This window comes from Syngnathus floridae, chromosome 11 (assembly GCF_059516105.1).
Source record: "Syngnathus floridae isolate MCC-2025c chromosome 11, RoL_Sflo_1.0, whole genome shotgun sequence".
NCBI classification, from domain to species: domain Eukaryota; kingdom Metazoa; phylum Chordata; class Actinopteri; order Syngnathiformes; family Syngnathidae; genus Syngnathus; species Syngnathus floridae.
This window is the reverse complement of record NC_142423.1, coordinates 15,277,945-15,292,104: the sequence shown is the minus strand read 5'-3', so window position 1 is coordinate 15,292,104 and position 14,160 is coordinate 15,277,945. Positions and strand designations below refer to the sequence as shown.

Genomic DNA, 14,160 nt, shown 5'->3' with positions numbered 1-14,160 from the left:
ATGATTGCAAATATCTGGTAAGAATTAAAACAATTCTTCACTTTTTTTTTTAAAATGATACAAGAAAATTTGTATTAGGCCCAAAACTGCTATTGTTGTAGGATTTAGCCACAACCCGTGTTTTGAATTAAGTTGAACATTTATTAGTCACAGTGATTTTATGTTGGGAATGCATCACAAATATAGCAACGTTCAAAAACACTTTTCTGTCATTGACTCATCCACTGTTCTTACACGTTACGTACTGCTAGAAAATGGACACACACAATTCACTTGTGTACATTAACACGATTGATATGGAATGAGCTTCAAATCAACGTAGCAAAACAATTTCAAACCTTGGTTGGGGGCGTTGTCTCCAAGTGGAGCAACTTTTATACAGTACTGAGGAAAGTACTTTGTGTACAGTCGAAAGTGAGAGGAGCCGCCTCCGCCTCCATTGGTTGGGACTCAAGTTGGCTGTGCTCACTTCCACGACGGCGCGAATGCCCCTTCCTAACTCGAGAAAATGCCGATAGGAAGAAAACTCAACATTGTATATGGATTTGATAACATTTACGTTGCTGCAAAAGCAGAAGAGGAAAAAACAAGTTCATCTTAATTAGCAGGAGATGACCAGCGGGCTGCTGTGCTGCTGCTGCTGCTGCTGCTGCTGCTGCTGCTGCTGCTGCTACTGCTGCTGCTGCTGCTGCTGCTACTGCTGCTGCTGCTGCTGCTGCTACTGCTGCTGCTGCTGCTGCTGCTGCTACTGCTTGTTTGATGCCCTGACGATTTGCCTTCCCTCCCTCTCGCTTCCTTTGGCCTCGCCTTCTTCCCTAATATGATCAGTGGAGGATAACCGCACATAGAGGGCATCAGCGACCTGCAATACCTGGGATGGACCTAGACAGAGAAAAGAGAAAATTAACAAGAAAGAAAGAAAACAATATTGGCAGAATATTGTGTACCATCTCCATGAGTGCACATATCTAGAGTATCCATCATGATGCTTCCCAGCTCCCGGCGGGATAAATTCTACACAGACAAGAAATATGTTCATATGATGAAGTTTCGTACTCATAATACCAAGTGGAGGTGTGGCGGTGAGATTGACCTTATTGCGTAACTCCAGAAGTAACATAAGGGCATCTCTGAACTTTCCTTCCGTCAAAGACACATTCTCCCTTCTCTCTGCCCTTTCCTCCTTTTGATCCGGCCTCTAAAAAGGAGCAATATTGCAAAGGATATCAAAACGATATGCCATTATTTGGCTGGGACGAAGAATATGCAGGTAACTTTTTTCTTCCTTGAAAGGTTTCCACAATAACAGCTTGTGGAATGGCCATAGCGAGGCTGTTTTTCTCGTCGACTTCACCCACTTTGTCCTCAGAGCCTTGGCTGCTTGCCGCTTGCTTTTGTCCCTTCCAGGTGCAGCATCTGATGTTGCCTTTAGAATCCGTGCTGTCGTGCAGGTGCCCCTTCAACAAGACCAGGTGACTGGATGAAAACCTGGCAGAAGAGGAACGTTTTTGGAACCACAGCAATGATGACAATGTTTGCTTTGGACGCTAAGAATGAGCTAACCCTTTGGGCCATCCGTGCCATGGCCTGACGTGCTGCTTGACCTCAGATAGGCAGCGTTGTCCTTCGTCAGCTGCCTCCTCTTCATCAGAGGCAGCTCTTCCCTCGACCGCTCTCTGCAGACACTCGGCATCTGCAAACACACCAACTGGTTGCTTGAGATGTACAGCACGACGAAACAAGTGAAACCTTGGACGTTTGAATGAATGGGTCTCAGATTTGGATGTAAAACCCGGCAAGTCCAAATTTGTGAAGGAATCTATCAAAGTGGCTTTTACATCTTGTTTGATGACAAAAGTCAGCTCTATTTCTTATTCATCAGTCCCTCACCTGTCTTACTGCCTAATTCTTCTCCTTTTGGAAGACAACTGCAGCCGGATCTGAAGGAAAAAAAGAGAAAAATACTTTTTTCTCACTCACAGTGATATTTGAGATCACGCTCAAGTTTAACGCTGAAAGTTGGCCGCTGGTCACTTTGATGATGTCAACTGTGGTCCTATTTATGAACGGAATGTGATGACATCTACCCCCACGCCCACAAAGCTGGCAGTACCTTGGCCTGCACCTGCATCAAATCCACCCAAATGCGTCACGACTCCGACCGGCTTTGAGCTGCTCGAATATTTAGTCTCGGTTTGGCCACCAAATGGTCACGCGTCAAACCAAACGCCTTCGGTCCGCAGCACGCTCAAGGAGCCTTGCGCTAGCATGACAACCGAGATGCCGTGTCAACGTACCTGTACTGCTGCAGTTCATTCTCCAGCTGGCTGATCTTGGACTGGAGTTGTGGCACAGATTGGGCTTGTTCCTGAATCCTTCGCACCCGCTCCAGGCCCAAGCTCAAAGCCTCCCTGGCTTCCTCCGCTCGCCGCCTGGTGGAGGTCACGCACACCATGCATGGCATGTGAATCAATCAGCTGAGCATTTGATTGAAGCCAAAGCCAACCTAATGTGGATGTTCTCCCTCCTGAGCGCAGACTCCACCCCTTGAAGCTTGCTCACTTCCTGGTATGCCCATCGCAGCTCCTCCTCTAGACGTTGGTTGAACTTGATGGCCTCCTCCAGCTGTCCGTCACGTGAGGAGCGGATCAGCTGCAACTCTCTTAAAAGCGGGTCCCTCATGTCCCATTTTCTGCCAAACCTCCTCCCAGCATTTCCTCCAGCAACACTGAGCTGTCCTTTAATCCGCCGTGTGGGGACCAATTTGCCTTGGATGAGGGAAACGGAAGTTGTGCGCGCCGAAACGCCGACGGGAGCCGCCGACTGCGAGCGTCCCCTCTCTCGTCTCAGAGCCACTTCCAGGGCCAAGCAGCGAGCGTCGCTACCTTGCAGCGCCGATCGGAGGTCCTCCACCAACTCCCTCAGCGCTGCTAACTCGTCTGAGGAAATGGAGGAAGAGGGAAAAGAGAGCAAGGGAACTGATGAGCATAGGCTCTTGCTGAAAATGACCTTTGTATTCGGCTGCCGCTGTCGCCACTTTCAAATCTAACCTTCAGAACACGAAGAAGCGTGCTCTTGGGGCTTTTCCATGCAATTTGTCGTCAACACTAAGTTTCGTAGCGATCCGTTGCAGGAGCAATATTGTATGAAATGACAGATTATTATCATCGAGAGAATACCATTAGATACTGTGTGAGGGGGAGACTAGATATTTGACCTATCCAAAAAACTGTGTGAGGGGGAGACTAGATATTTGACCTATCCAAAAAACTGTAGGTCTATGTGTGGGCAGGGGGGGTGTCAGCGGTCCCTCGACATGCCCTCAGATCTACGGCCCTGAAACAGATGCCGTTTTTGGCTTGGTCGATTTAACAGAATGTCAAATGTACAAATGAACAAAGAGGGGGTGGCTCGACATGCTCAACTCCGCGTACCCGAAGAAGTCTCGTCAGCAGTTCGGCCAGCTGCGGATCTGTTGTGATTCCTTGTTAGATCAAAAGTGACCAATTTTCTCCTTCTCACACGAGGCCACCGAAGCCTGATGTGTCTCTCCACCAGCTCCGTCTCCTCGGTAACGGGCAGTCGCCACACACACTCCCCGGGCCCGGAGGACGAGCCTCTTGGCGCAGAGCGCACGCGAAAGAAGCCGCACAGACGCGAATGAAAGTCCTTGAAAGTCATCTGACAAGGCAGCCCGGCGCATACGTCTCTGAACTCTTCCTCGTCTTCGTTGCCTTCTGCAGCAGCAGCAGCAGCAGCAACAGCAGTAGCAGCAGCCCCGGTTCCTTGAATGCTCTTCTGGGCTCCGCTGACACCGAGCACGGCGCAGAGGGTGCTGAAGTCCTCCGCCGACACGCAATCGTCCCGGTTGGGATAGGCAAGATGGTGGAAGACCTCTTGCAAGTACTGGTCTATTCCGGTGGCCAGAACGACGATCTCGTTCTCCACGCCGGGATCGGGGCAGTGATGGTGGGCCAAGGCGCTCCGGAGCCACTCGCTCCTCCGCGCTGCTCTCGGCCAAGGCTGGACGTGCTTCCAAGCTAAAGCTGTGCGCTCCATGATGGCACATTCACTTGTACTATTTGGCACACTCTTTCTCTTTAGTTCTTTCCCAGTCTAGCGAATCCCGATCTGCTCCCTAGGAGAGAAAACAAAGTCCCATTCAAGCCTGACTCCACCCTCCGATGCAAATTCTCGGCGATGCGCTCTCTCTCTCTTTGACTACCACCCACCACTAAGGTGCCGCACGGGACGGGACAGGACGGGACGGGACGGGGGCGGTTGGATTCACCTTTATGGATTGATTTGGGCTTTGTCCTGGGAGTTTAGAGCAAGCCCTCTGGGCATTCAGTTCATGTCCTAGTTGTGCGCTGAATTGTTTTCCGTCCATGCGTACGTAACAGGACGACTGCTAGTAGAGTGAATTGACTCTGTTTTTCTAACTATTGACTTTCTATTTCAGTAAGATACACACACAAGTATACTAGTTCACAAGTGCGTGCTCCCAGTAGTGACATATACATATAATGTATCTATTGCCTTACTGGTAGTCCGGGGGACGACTTTTTTGAAATGTGTCTTTTGAACTTTCATGGATTCAATTGTAGCAATGACACACAAATCCAAAATAGAACACTTGCTGTCAGTTTGTTCCGTGGCTGAGGTGGAAGAGAAACTTGGAATGGCATCAGCAGGCTCCCTCCCTTTCAAAGTCAATGTGTGTGTGTGTGTGTGTGTGTGAACTCTTAGTGGAAATACCTGACCTCATCACTTGTCATTTGTTTGACAGCCAAAGCAAAGATTGCCTTGAGACACTCACCTGGGCATGACTAGGCCGCGTGCGCCATGCATGTTGCATCACATGCATGTTGCATCACATGCATTCCACTTTATGGACTATATTACAGTGTCACTAAAAAATGCGATTAGATATGTTCAAAAGAAAGGGGGGAGCAAGTGATACTTTCCAAGTATGAGAATTATGCAAATACTCAGATGTTCCAGAAATGATCTTCCTCAAAACTTGGAATCTGAAGCTTTTTTCCAACATTCCAAACAATGAAAAAAGGAAAGGAGGTTTCAGATGCAATCAAAAAAGACTGTAGATCAACAAAAACATGTCTTTCAGCTACTTTTAAGTGAAAACAATACAAGTATACTCGAGTCATTCTTCAGATCCATCTTGGTTACAGATGGCCATTTCCCAGCGGACATTCTGCAAGCGTGCAGTCTGGCCAACATGCATATAGTACGAAACCTCATCCACCCACCAGGAATAATCGAATCCCCTTTGGACATGAAAAGGAAATAATACTTTTCAGATCTGCTCAAAATGAGTCTTCAAGTTTCAGTATGTGGGTGGGTGGGTGGAACTTGCCTCTGCTGTAACTTATGAAATACACAGGGAGTGGATTTCCACCCTTTCGTTCGGATGACATGCTTCCTTATGTAGTCCCTGATTGAATATGTGTGTGTGCATGTGTGGAAAATGGTAAGCAGCAGGCCCTTGTGTTGTTCTCCTGACCTGTCTGTCATCTGCTGCCTGCATGGGGTGAAAGGACCTAATCCAAAATTGAAAGGATGGGAGCGTGGAAGGGGCAATAAATAAAAAGGAGGTTGGGGAGCTATTTGAGTGTGCCCAAGTGGCCGCTTCTTCACCTTTGGGAGGAGGAGTGACGCCGCCCGCACTACATTATAGATAAGGCAGGCCTTCGGGCTTTGTGTTGGCTGCCGTACGCTCTTCTGAAGCTCTTCCGCTTTCCGGACTGTGCCACCGACTGCCATGATTCTGTGCCCGTCCGGTAACACCGGTTTATGACATACAAAAACAAAGGACAAGCGTGAGCCTGGCTTGGACGCAGGTCGCTGCCCTCCCCCAACCTGGAGGTGGGGCTCCGTTGCACCCAGCAGAGCACAGCCCCAAATTGCAACCCTTACCACATGTGGGAGGCCAAAGGGGCGAGCGAGCGAGCGAGCGAGCACGCGCAAGCCGCATGCGTGGGTTTACTTATTGCCCCAGCAGTATATTGTGCTTCTTCACAAATTCCAGAGGCTCCACTTAAGCACATCCAGCAATCGATTTGATCTTCTAAAATGCAGCATATATATGTTATGTTCTCAGCCCCTCTTCAACCTTGGGAGAAAGAACAACATCCTGAACAACACCCTCTTAAATAGGTGTGCCTGATAATAATCACTCTTCACGTGTTAAGTTGCCCGAGTCTGCCTACACACTCAGCTTGCAATCAGTGATAGATGAGGAGTGTGTCAACAGGACTTTTGACATGACAAATTAGGCTCAAATGGAAGTTGGCTAGTAAGAGTTCAGCGCGTCAACAGAGATGTGATTTATGATCCGGTGAGTGTGTGCGGGTTAAAGATGATGCTAATTTCCTCATTCCTCAGATAGCCAGATCAACACGTGGACCTCTCAGCTGTCCAGGATGCGTACCTGAAAAGCGCCATGCAATTAGAAACATTTGCCTTTCCACGAGACTTGCAATGAGGTTCGTTAGAGCGAGCAAAGAGCCTGGATGAAGTTTTTGGAGAGCAGATGAGGCATGTGGCTACATGTAGCAAGCTCCCACATTGAGCCTGCCTGGGTGTGACGAAACACTAATATACGTATGTCTCTGTGTCTTTCCATATTTGTCCATTTTGGATAATTCTAGTGCTTGCATCAGGGGCTAATATAATTGTTTGGATGTTCCAGCTTAGGTTGTCACTTTGTTCCTCCTTCCACATGCTTCTCTTGGCACATTGTGTTCTCCAGGTCAAAAGTATCCAAGTTGTTTTTCATAGCAGTATCTGTTCACTTCAAAAGACTTCATTCAATCATATTCATTGTCATCAACGTAAGAATGTGGTGGTCGCAGTCCCAAAAGAAGGATTCTATTTCGCCTACCGTCGGTGAAAACTCACTCAACAAACAGTATGTTGACATTTTTTGAATTCACTTTTTTGTGTCTCAATGACCTTTTCATCAGAAACTAGCAATGCTATTTGTATGTCGCAGAGGAACCATGCCTCGATGCATTTATGCAACTCGTTTCACAGTGGCAATCCTCGTCATCGTGCAGTCACATTGCAAATGAAAATAAATCTTGATGTTGAAAAGAAATAGGAATATACAGTAACTGCAATGAATACAGTTTGTCAGAGTTTGGCTGCTATAGGACAAAGCCGCATCTGGCACCCTACTTGTATAAATAAAGCTGTGCAAACCAGTGAAAGCAAGAATATGGGGGGCACTGGGCCCCCAAAAGCTTCAGCTGACTCCTTGACAACCTGCTGAGTAACATGGCTTACAACGTGTGTGTGTGTGTGTGTGTGTGTCTTCACACACAATCACAAAATCAACAACTCAAGTACAAAGACTTGAGCCCTGAGCAATCCCCACACATACATTGAATTGAAATACTACAGTCCTACCATCAATACTGAAACCAAGCAATAACTTGCAACTCAGCTATTGTTGCACTCAATTTAGCATGACTTGTCTTGATCAAATAAACTTTGAATTTATTTTGGAACAGCTGTTGAAAAAAAATCTGCATATAAGACAGCACTAAAAGTCTTATTGACAAGTTTGATTGTACAGTGTGGAGCATGAAAGCATCCACATATTTGAAGTGATTACCAAATTGATATACATGATGGAATTTCACATTCAAGCCCATTTCTAATTCAAAATGTCTACTTTTGAAATTGCTGCAATGTCAGTAATTTGAGGTTGGTAATTACAGGGCTACATTTAGGCCTGAAAGTAACAAACCCTATGCTATCACTTTACTGCCTCCATCTGTCCGACAGTTGGAGGTACAATAGGGAGGCTGTGGCGACCTCTAACGGGAAGAAAAATGGACTGCAGTGTATTTCCATTCGTCAAACTTCGGGCCGCTTCGTGAAAAGAATGGGCGTGCTCGGCCGTGTCGTCTCAAATGGCGGTACAATCGGATGATGCCAAATGGGCGGGGACATGCAGGAGGAAGCGTTAACAGTGCTCCTGCTCCTGCTGCTGCTGCTGCTGCTGCTTCTGACAGCCTCTCGGAACCGACCGACCGACCCGCCGGCCGGCGTCGTATATCTTCTCTGCAAAGGCAGTGCACAGTGCAGAGACGCCTTTCATCCCACGTCGTCACAGCGACAACACTTTCCCACTTTGCCCCCCGCAGCATCAAAGAAGACGAACGAACGGACGGACGGACGGACGAACGGACGGCACATCTCGTTAAACGCGTTGACTTGGCGACACTTGTATGCTCCACTTCCTCCGAATCGCTCACAACAACCAACTCGGGGACGGAGATCAGACGGTGGGATGGAAACGCAGATCCATGTGCCTGTCGGTTCGCCGGTTATACCAAAGATTCACGTTTTTGTAGACGAGCACAACGTGACGGAAGGAGCATTGAAGATCATTAAAGAGCTGAGACCGGCGTGGGACACGAGCCGTGTCAAGACCAAGGTACAAAATGTCAACTGAGAAGCTAGCAATGGGCTGGCCGGCGGCCGGTTGCCGGCTGCCTGCCTGCCTGCCTGCTGGCTGTATGCTAGGCTCAAACTCATATTGACAGTACCCTACTGTGTTTGTGCATCACAAGGGACAAACAGGGGAGAGAGAAAAAAGACATTCCTCTGTTTTCTTACCACACTACTTTAGCCTTTTTGTCAAGGGCAAACACCAAAAGTCCAACAAATCACACCGGGAGACTCCCTGTACTCCATAGCTGCAAAGTAGTTTTGGTTGTACAACATTGATGCTTGTTTCCCTAAAGGGTGTAGTTGCAAATATATTTCAGCACATTCTCGACTAACTCCATTTGATGCAAAAATACAAGCCATTTGACTGAAAGGATTCAATGCAAAGGCTCGTCTTGAGAAGCTTGAGCTCCAGTATGCAGGGAATCTATCTTCCAAACCCGATCTGCATTATTTGTATCATGGATGAGCACAGTCCAAGACCCACCAAATATTCAGCAGCAATTTTGGTAGAAACATTCTGTTCAAATGCCATTCCATTCCAACCTGATTGATGTTGATTGAATAGTGTGCTAGCGTCGACTGTCCAAACGACATTCCTGGCTGATTGCACAAGTTATCAAAGTAAGTGAAGAGAAAACAAGTGGACAATATGAGTTCATGGACGTATGCACCAAAATATCTTCTACTTATAAGAATGAGTATATAACAAATCGGATATTTATAAATAAAAGTTGTTTGTCGATAGGGTTACCTCGGCGCTTTTCTAAGTAGCTTGGGTGACCTTTAAGCGTATTGATGTATTTTGCCGGAAGTCGTTTTGTACAACCGTGGGAGATAATTGTTCAAATGAAAATGGCCCACTGACATGTCCACGTCAAAACCTTGTTACAAGGCAAAAGCCGTCTATCTTTTCTATCACTTTGTGAGAGGCGGATCGGCAGGCCAGGCGGACCGGTCGCCAGGGCACACATGAGCTCCGCCACGTGAACGAACCAAGCTTGGCTCAATGTTTACGTCCGTCTGCTTCCAAAGTTGCTCCACCAACAGCTTCCGTCCGTCCGTTCTCACCACCGCCGCGCCACGTGAACCAGGCTGGGCTCAATGTTTACGTCTGTCTGCTTCCAAAGTTGCTGTCTATGGACGTATGGGTCACCGGTGTTAGCGGCGTATTGTGTGGCAGGTGGAAGGGATCAGTCATGTAGTAGACAACAGTGTTTTTGCCAGTGTGTCGGCAGTCATAACAAGGATGGCCACACGCCCACCTTTGTGATGGACCACGTGTGGAATGCCAGATATGCGTCAGTGACCACCTGACCACCGTGTCTGTGTCATTGTGTTGACTGCAGTTGAGCGTATTGCCCCACTTACTTCAATCTCCATTGTGCGATGGAAAAAAAACAACGAAAACCAACTGTTGTACTCGTGTTGTAATTGAGAGTCTAGAAAACCAGCCAGCCCATGTTTTCTTTCTTTCTTTCTTTCTTTCTTTTTTCAGTTCTTCACTGAAGGAACAACCAACAAACTGGTGGGCTGCTATGTGGAGGAAAGTCCCGAACATGTGGTCTTGGTGCGTGTTTATGGGAACAAGACGGAGCTGATTGTGGACAGAGACAATGAGCTTAAAAGCTTTCAGGTACATCCACGTCATGTTTGAATGTTGTTAGCATGGCTATTGTTCCACTTGATGTTTTCGTTTTCTCCTTCAGGTGCTGCACGCCAACGGTTGCGCTCCCCGTCTTTACTGCACATTTCAAAATGGCATATGTTACGAATACATGCAGGGGGAAGCGCTTGGGCCCCAAGACGTCAGGGATCCTTCCTTGCTCAGGTGGGAACCAGCTACCCATAGCCACAATATTGACAGCATGTAAATGTGGCTATTTGCCCTCCCTCGCTCCCGCAGACTGATAGCCAGAGAGATGGCTCAGATCCACGCCATTCACGCGCATAACGGATGCGTCCCCAAACCCAACCTCTGGATTAAGATGCAAAAATATTTCTCCCTTGTGGCGACAGAGTTCACAGAACAAGCTTCAAACATCAGGTGAGATGTTGCTTTCGTTAGTCCGTCTTACTTGAAGGATTTTGCTTGGAGATTGTTTGAGCACCGCTCTCGTCTCAAGTTTCATTCATGCAATATGTTTTAACGTCTGTCGGATGTTGCGATGCAGTAATTGCTAAACCATCTGAATCTTTTTTTTTGTACTAGTGAGATAAAAATAAACAGCTGGTGCCTAATCGTTTGAGCAAATGTTTCGGACTTGTCTGGACGCTTCCACAGATGACAAGAAAGAAGCAGCAAAGTTCCAAGGAGGACTTGCATGATCAACTCCTCATCACACAAATGTCATTGGCTTGGCTGAAGTTCTAATGAAGCCCTGAATTGACACAATGACTTGCTTGTTTTATGTTTATGGCTTTCTACATGCAAATATTGACTGTGATTTCAACAAAAGCATTAGCCTAGGTCAATATTAGACGAGCAGCCTTTTACCGTGCATAAAGCTATAGGTTATGCAAGCACCGGGACGTCGTCGTAAAGCAAAGACCTCCTGTACTCCATCCTTGTTTATTCCTTTGACTTTGTCGTCCTCCATTGCTGTGACATTGTCAACTCGTTGTGATGAGTAGCTCAAGTGGCAAATCTGAATTTCTTCTCATCAATTTAGAATCCAAAAAGAAGTGCCCAGCAAGGAAGTGCTGGAGCAGGAGATGGTGTGGATGAAGGAGCATCTCTCCACCCTGGGATCGCCTGTGGTGCTTTGCCACAATGACCTGCTCTGCAAGAACATCATACACAACAGCAAAGAGGGTCCATACTACACTTTGTGTAGTTGTGTCATTTAATATATCAATATAATATCAACGTTTAAGCTATTTGATATTTCTATTTAAGACGGGTGCTTTGCAATAAACCCACCAACTTATAGTTGGAGTATGTATATTAATTATGCCACCAATGTACTGATCTCACCCACTTAACGTCACGTTAGCCTGAACGACCTCACGTTTGCAAAAATGCACTGACGGCCTTCTTCTTCTTCTCCTCGTGTCTTTCAGCTCATGTTCGCTTCATAGACTACGAATACTCCAGTTACAACTACCAGGCGTTTGACATTGGCAACCACTTTAACGAATTTGCAGGTTGGTGACCTTTTCCATCCAGGTTCAATGGGCTGGGTCGAAATCTTTTGGGCATATGCTCCTTCTCCTCATTTCACGGAGATGTCTGATGCCGTTGCTACGTGTCATCAACTGTCTGCGTGGCTGAATCTCTATGCTCTTCACCAATGTCCATTTTAGTGGGCAGCTGTGCGGTTGCCGGGCAGGCGTCATAATGCCGGTGGAAATTTTTTCCTCGAGGGTGACACGGCGGCCCAATTCAAATCCACTTGTTTAAGCGTGCCTTTCGAAAGATAGCCCACGCAAACAACCAACGGCATGGATCGTGATGGAGCAACGGTGCATGCGTGATAAGAGTCTGCTTTGATTTTGTGATGAGGCATGGCCGATCTGGACTATGGGCTGTACCCGAGTCGGGAGATGCAGATGGACTGGCTCAGATTCTACCTGCAAGCCTTTAAGCTTTTCACTAAGAAAACAGAAGAGGTCAGCGCTAAAGAACTGGAGACGCTCTATGTGCAGGTCAACAAGTTTGCTCTGGTAAGGAAGCAAATCGCCATTGGTAAAAGGCACTGTGACGTCGCTGAACCTGACCTTGTCTCTTTGAAGGCTTCTCACTTCTTTTGGGGTTTCTGGGCCCTCATTCAAGCTAAATACTCCTCCATCGACTTTGACTTCCTCGGGTAAGTGGCGGTGTGCGCTTCAGAAAATGTACACAATCGAAAGGAAGGCAACTTCAAGCTCTTTGCTTCTCTCAGGTACGCTGTGTTGCGTTTCAACCAATACTTTAAGATCAAACCCACGGTGATGGCCTTGCAGATTCCAGAGTGACCCGAAACGGAGGGAGGCAGCAGTGGCAGTTGTTGAGTCGGGGCCAACCATGATTTGGACCACCGATTTTTGTTTTTTCTCCTCATGGCACTTTGCCCGAAAGACTTGATTCCTCCCTCCCCGAATGTAGCTCAATATTTGTCTCTCTTACTTGTCTTACAAAGACTGGAGGTCTTGCTTCCAGGCAGCTGAGCTCTCGCGTGATCTTTTGACTTAATTCCTCTGAATCAGTGCCTCAGCAGCCATTAAGAAGAAGTGCTTAGGTGGACCAATCAACATTTGTCAGATTGTGCATTTGACACCATTCCTTCCTTTGGTTACCGCCGGTCTGGTGCTAAAATTCCGCTAATCCACCACCGCTACTTGTCCATGTACCGAATGTGAACGTGCAATGTTGGGAGATGTGCAAAATGGAAAAGCTTTTCAATGCCTCGACGCAATCAAGGAGGGAAAACATCTGTTCATTTATTGGAAGACTCGTGTAACATCTCTGGTCAAGCAACTGCGTTGACTGTGCAATGACGCTGCTGTATGAAGTTCGATGGGATCTGACCTTAAACCGCTTTCTCCCCCCCCCCCGCCACCATCTTGACTTTTATGGTCACACCGAGCCGCTTGGTTGAACATTCCTTCTGAACGTTTCAGACCATGGAAAATCACCACCGCCTCGGCTCCCTCGCAACACGAGGCTCAGAAAAGGTCCTTGTGACTTGAATACTTTGATGCAAACCGTTTCAGCTTTATTTTTAAAGCACACTATCTGTGCTAAGTCAGCATTTTTAAAGGCATTCATTCATTCATGTTGCACTGCCTCCAGATGGACCACAAAGAGCAAGCAAGGTGTTTGTTGCAAATGACTAAATGTAGGGAAGGCTCTCGCTTTATGCCAACACTGAGATCTGCTCTTATTCCCCCCGCCCCCGCCCCCTTTTAAATGAACGACTGTATTGTCAATGTACGTAGTTAAATGGGCAGTTGAGGTTTGTGCACTGATAAGAGTTTTGGTTTAGGTTCAACATGTTGGCCACACATACTAAAAGTAAGTTAACATTGCAACTGACAATGAATCAAACAGTTGTTCTTTTGAGTGCTGACTCAGGGGACAAATTCTAAAAGCGGAATACTGTTAACGTGTGCATTTGATTTGTCTTATTTATTGTATTGAAATCCTACTGAAACGCGTGGTGTGCTTGCAAACGCTTTGTTTGAGGTTCTGATGTGATGTCAGACTTGACATCATGAAAGAATCATGAAGGATTCTTTCTTTTTCCTTTCTACTGACTTTTTCCCAATGGTTGGTCACCTTGACAAGTACAGATTCATTGACAGTGACAAATGATGTAAAGATGAAGGGTGTAAATAGTCTTATACTGTAAAATGTTTGTGTACATTGATTCTTTACACCTTTGTGGGACTTGCAAGATCTATTTAACATTTATTGGCTGTTGCTTAATAAAATGCATAGAATTAAAAACGACATGCAGGTTGATGGTGTCATAAATTACAAAATCCACACACATACTTGTGTGTGTGTGTGTTCCTGTCCCTTTGCTGCCTCTATATGTTGCCACCGGGCTGAGGAAAAAATCAGGGATATCACGTATAGAAAAACGGGAGCGTCTCCAGTAGTTTGAGTCATTGCAGAAAGGAGCAACTATCACTTAGAGTCAGATATGAGAAACAGTGGTGTGGACAGCAAGATAAAGTCGCCACAAATGGAAT

General features: G+C 46.7%; 2 protein-coding genes across 4 annotated transcripts; one reads left to right on the top strand and one right to left on the bottom strand.

Moving 5' to 3' along the window:
• Positions 1 to 120: 120 nt before the first annotated feature.
• LOC148391408 (EF-hand and coiled-coil domain-containing protein 1) lies at positions 121 to 4,192 on the bottom strand. Of its 2 annotated transcripts, XM_088390895.1 has the most exons (10): positions 3,435 to 4,192; positions 2,507 to 2,939; positions 2,298 to 2,432; positions 1,891 to 1,940; positions 1,564 to 1,693; positions 1,359 to 1,488; positions 1,094 to 1,198; positions 948 to 1,014; positions 748 to 882; positions 121 to 657 (listed from the first exon to the last, which is right to left on the bottom strand). In XM_088390895.1, coding segments are annotated over exons 1-10 (1,812 nt in total). In that variant the 5' UTR covers positions 4,060 to 4,192; the 3' UTR covers positions 121 to 655. The 2 variants fall into 2 exon arrangements, with proteins under 2 accessions (XP_088247021.1, XP_088247020.1); XM_088390894.1 differs by having other exon boundaries at positions 121 to 882.
• Positions 4,193 to 7,951: 3,759 nt separating this feature from the next.
• On the top strand, positions 7,952 to 13,915 carry etnk2 (ethanolamine kinase 2). Of its 2 annotated transcripts, XM_088389876.1 has the most exons (10): positions 7,952 to 8,315; positions 8,385 to 8,467; positions 9,980 to 10,117; positions 10,191 to 10,312; positions 10,388 to 10,528; positions 11,154 to 11,296; positions 11,545 to 11,628; positions 11,987 to 12,147; positions 12,217 to 12,290; positions 12,366 to 13,915. In XM_088389876.1, the coding sequence occupies exons 1-10, from the start codon at positions 7,967 to 7,969 to the stop codon at positions 12,436 to 12,438; spliced, it is 1,368 nt and encodes a 455-aa protein (XP_088246002.1). In that variant the 5' UTR covers positions 7,952 to 7,966; the 3' UTR covers positions 12,439 to 13,915. The 2 variants fall into 2 exon arrangements, with proteins under 2 accessions (XP_088246002.1, XP_088246001.1); XM_088389875.1 differs by having other exon boundaries at positions 7,985 to 8,467.
• Positions 13,916 to 14,160: the final 245 nt, after the last annotated feature.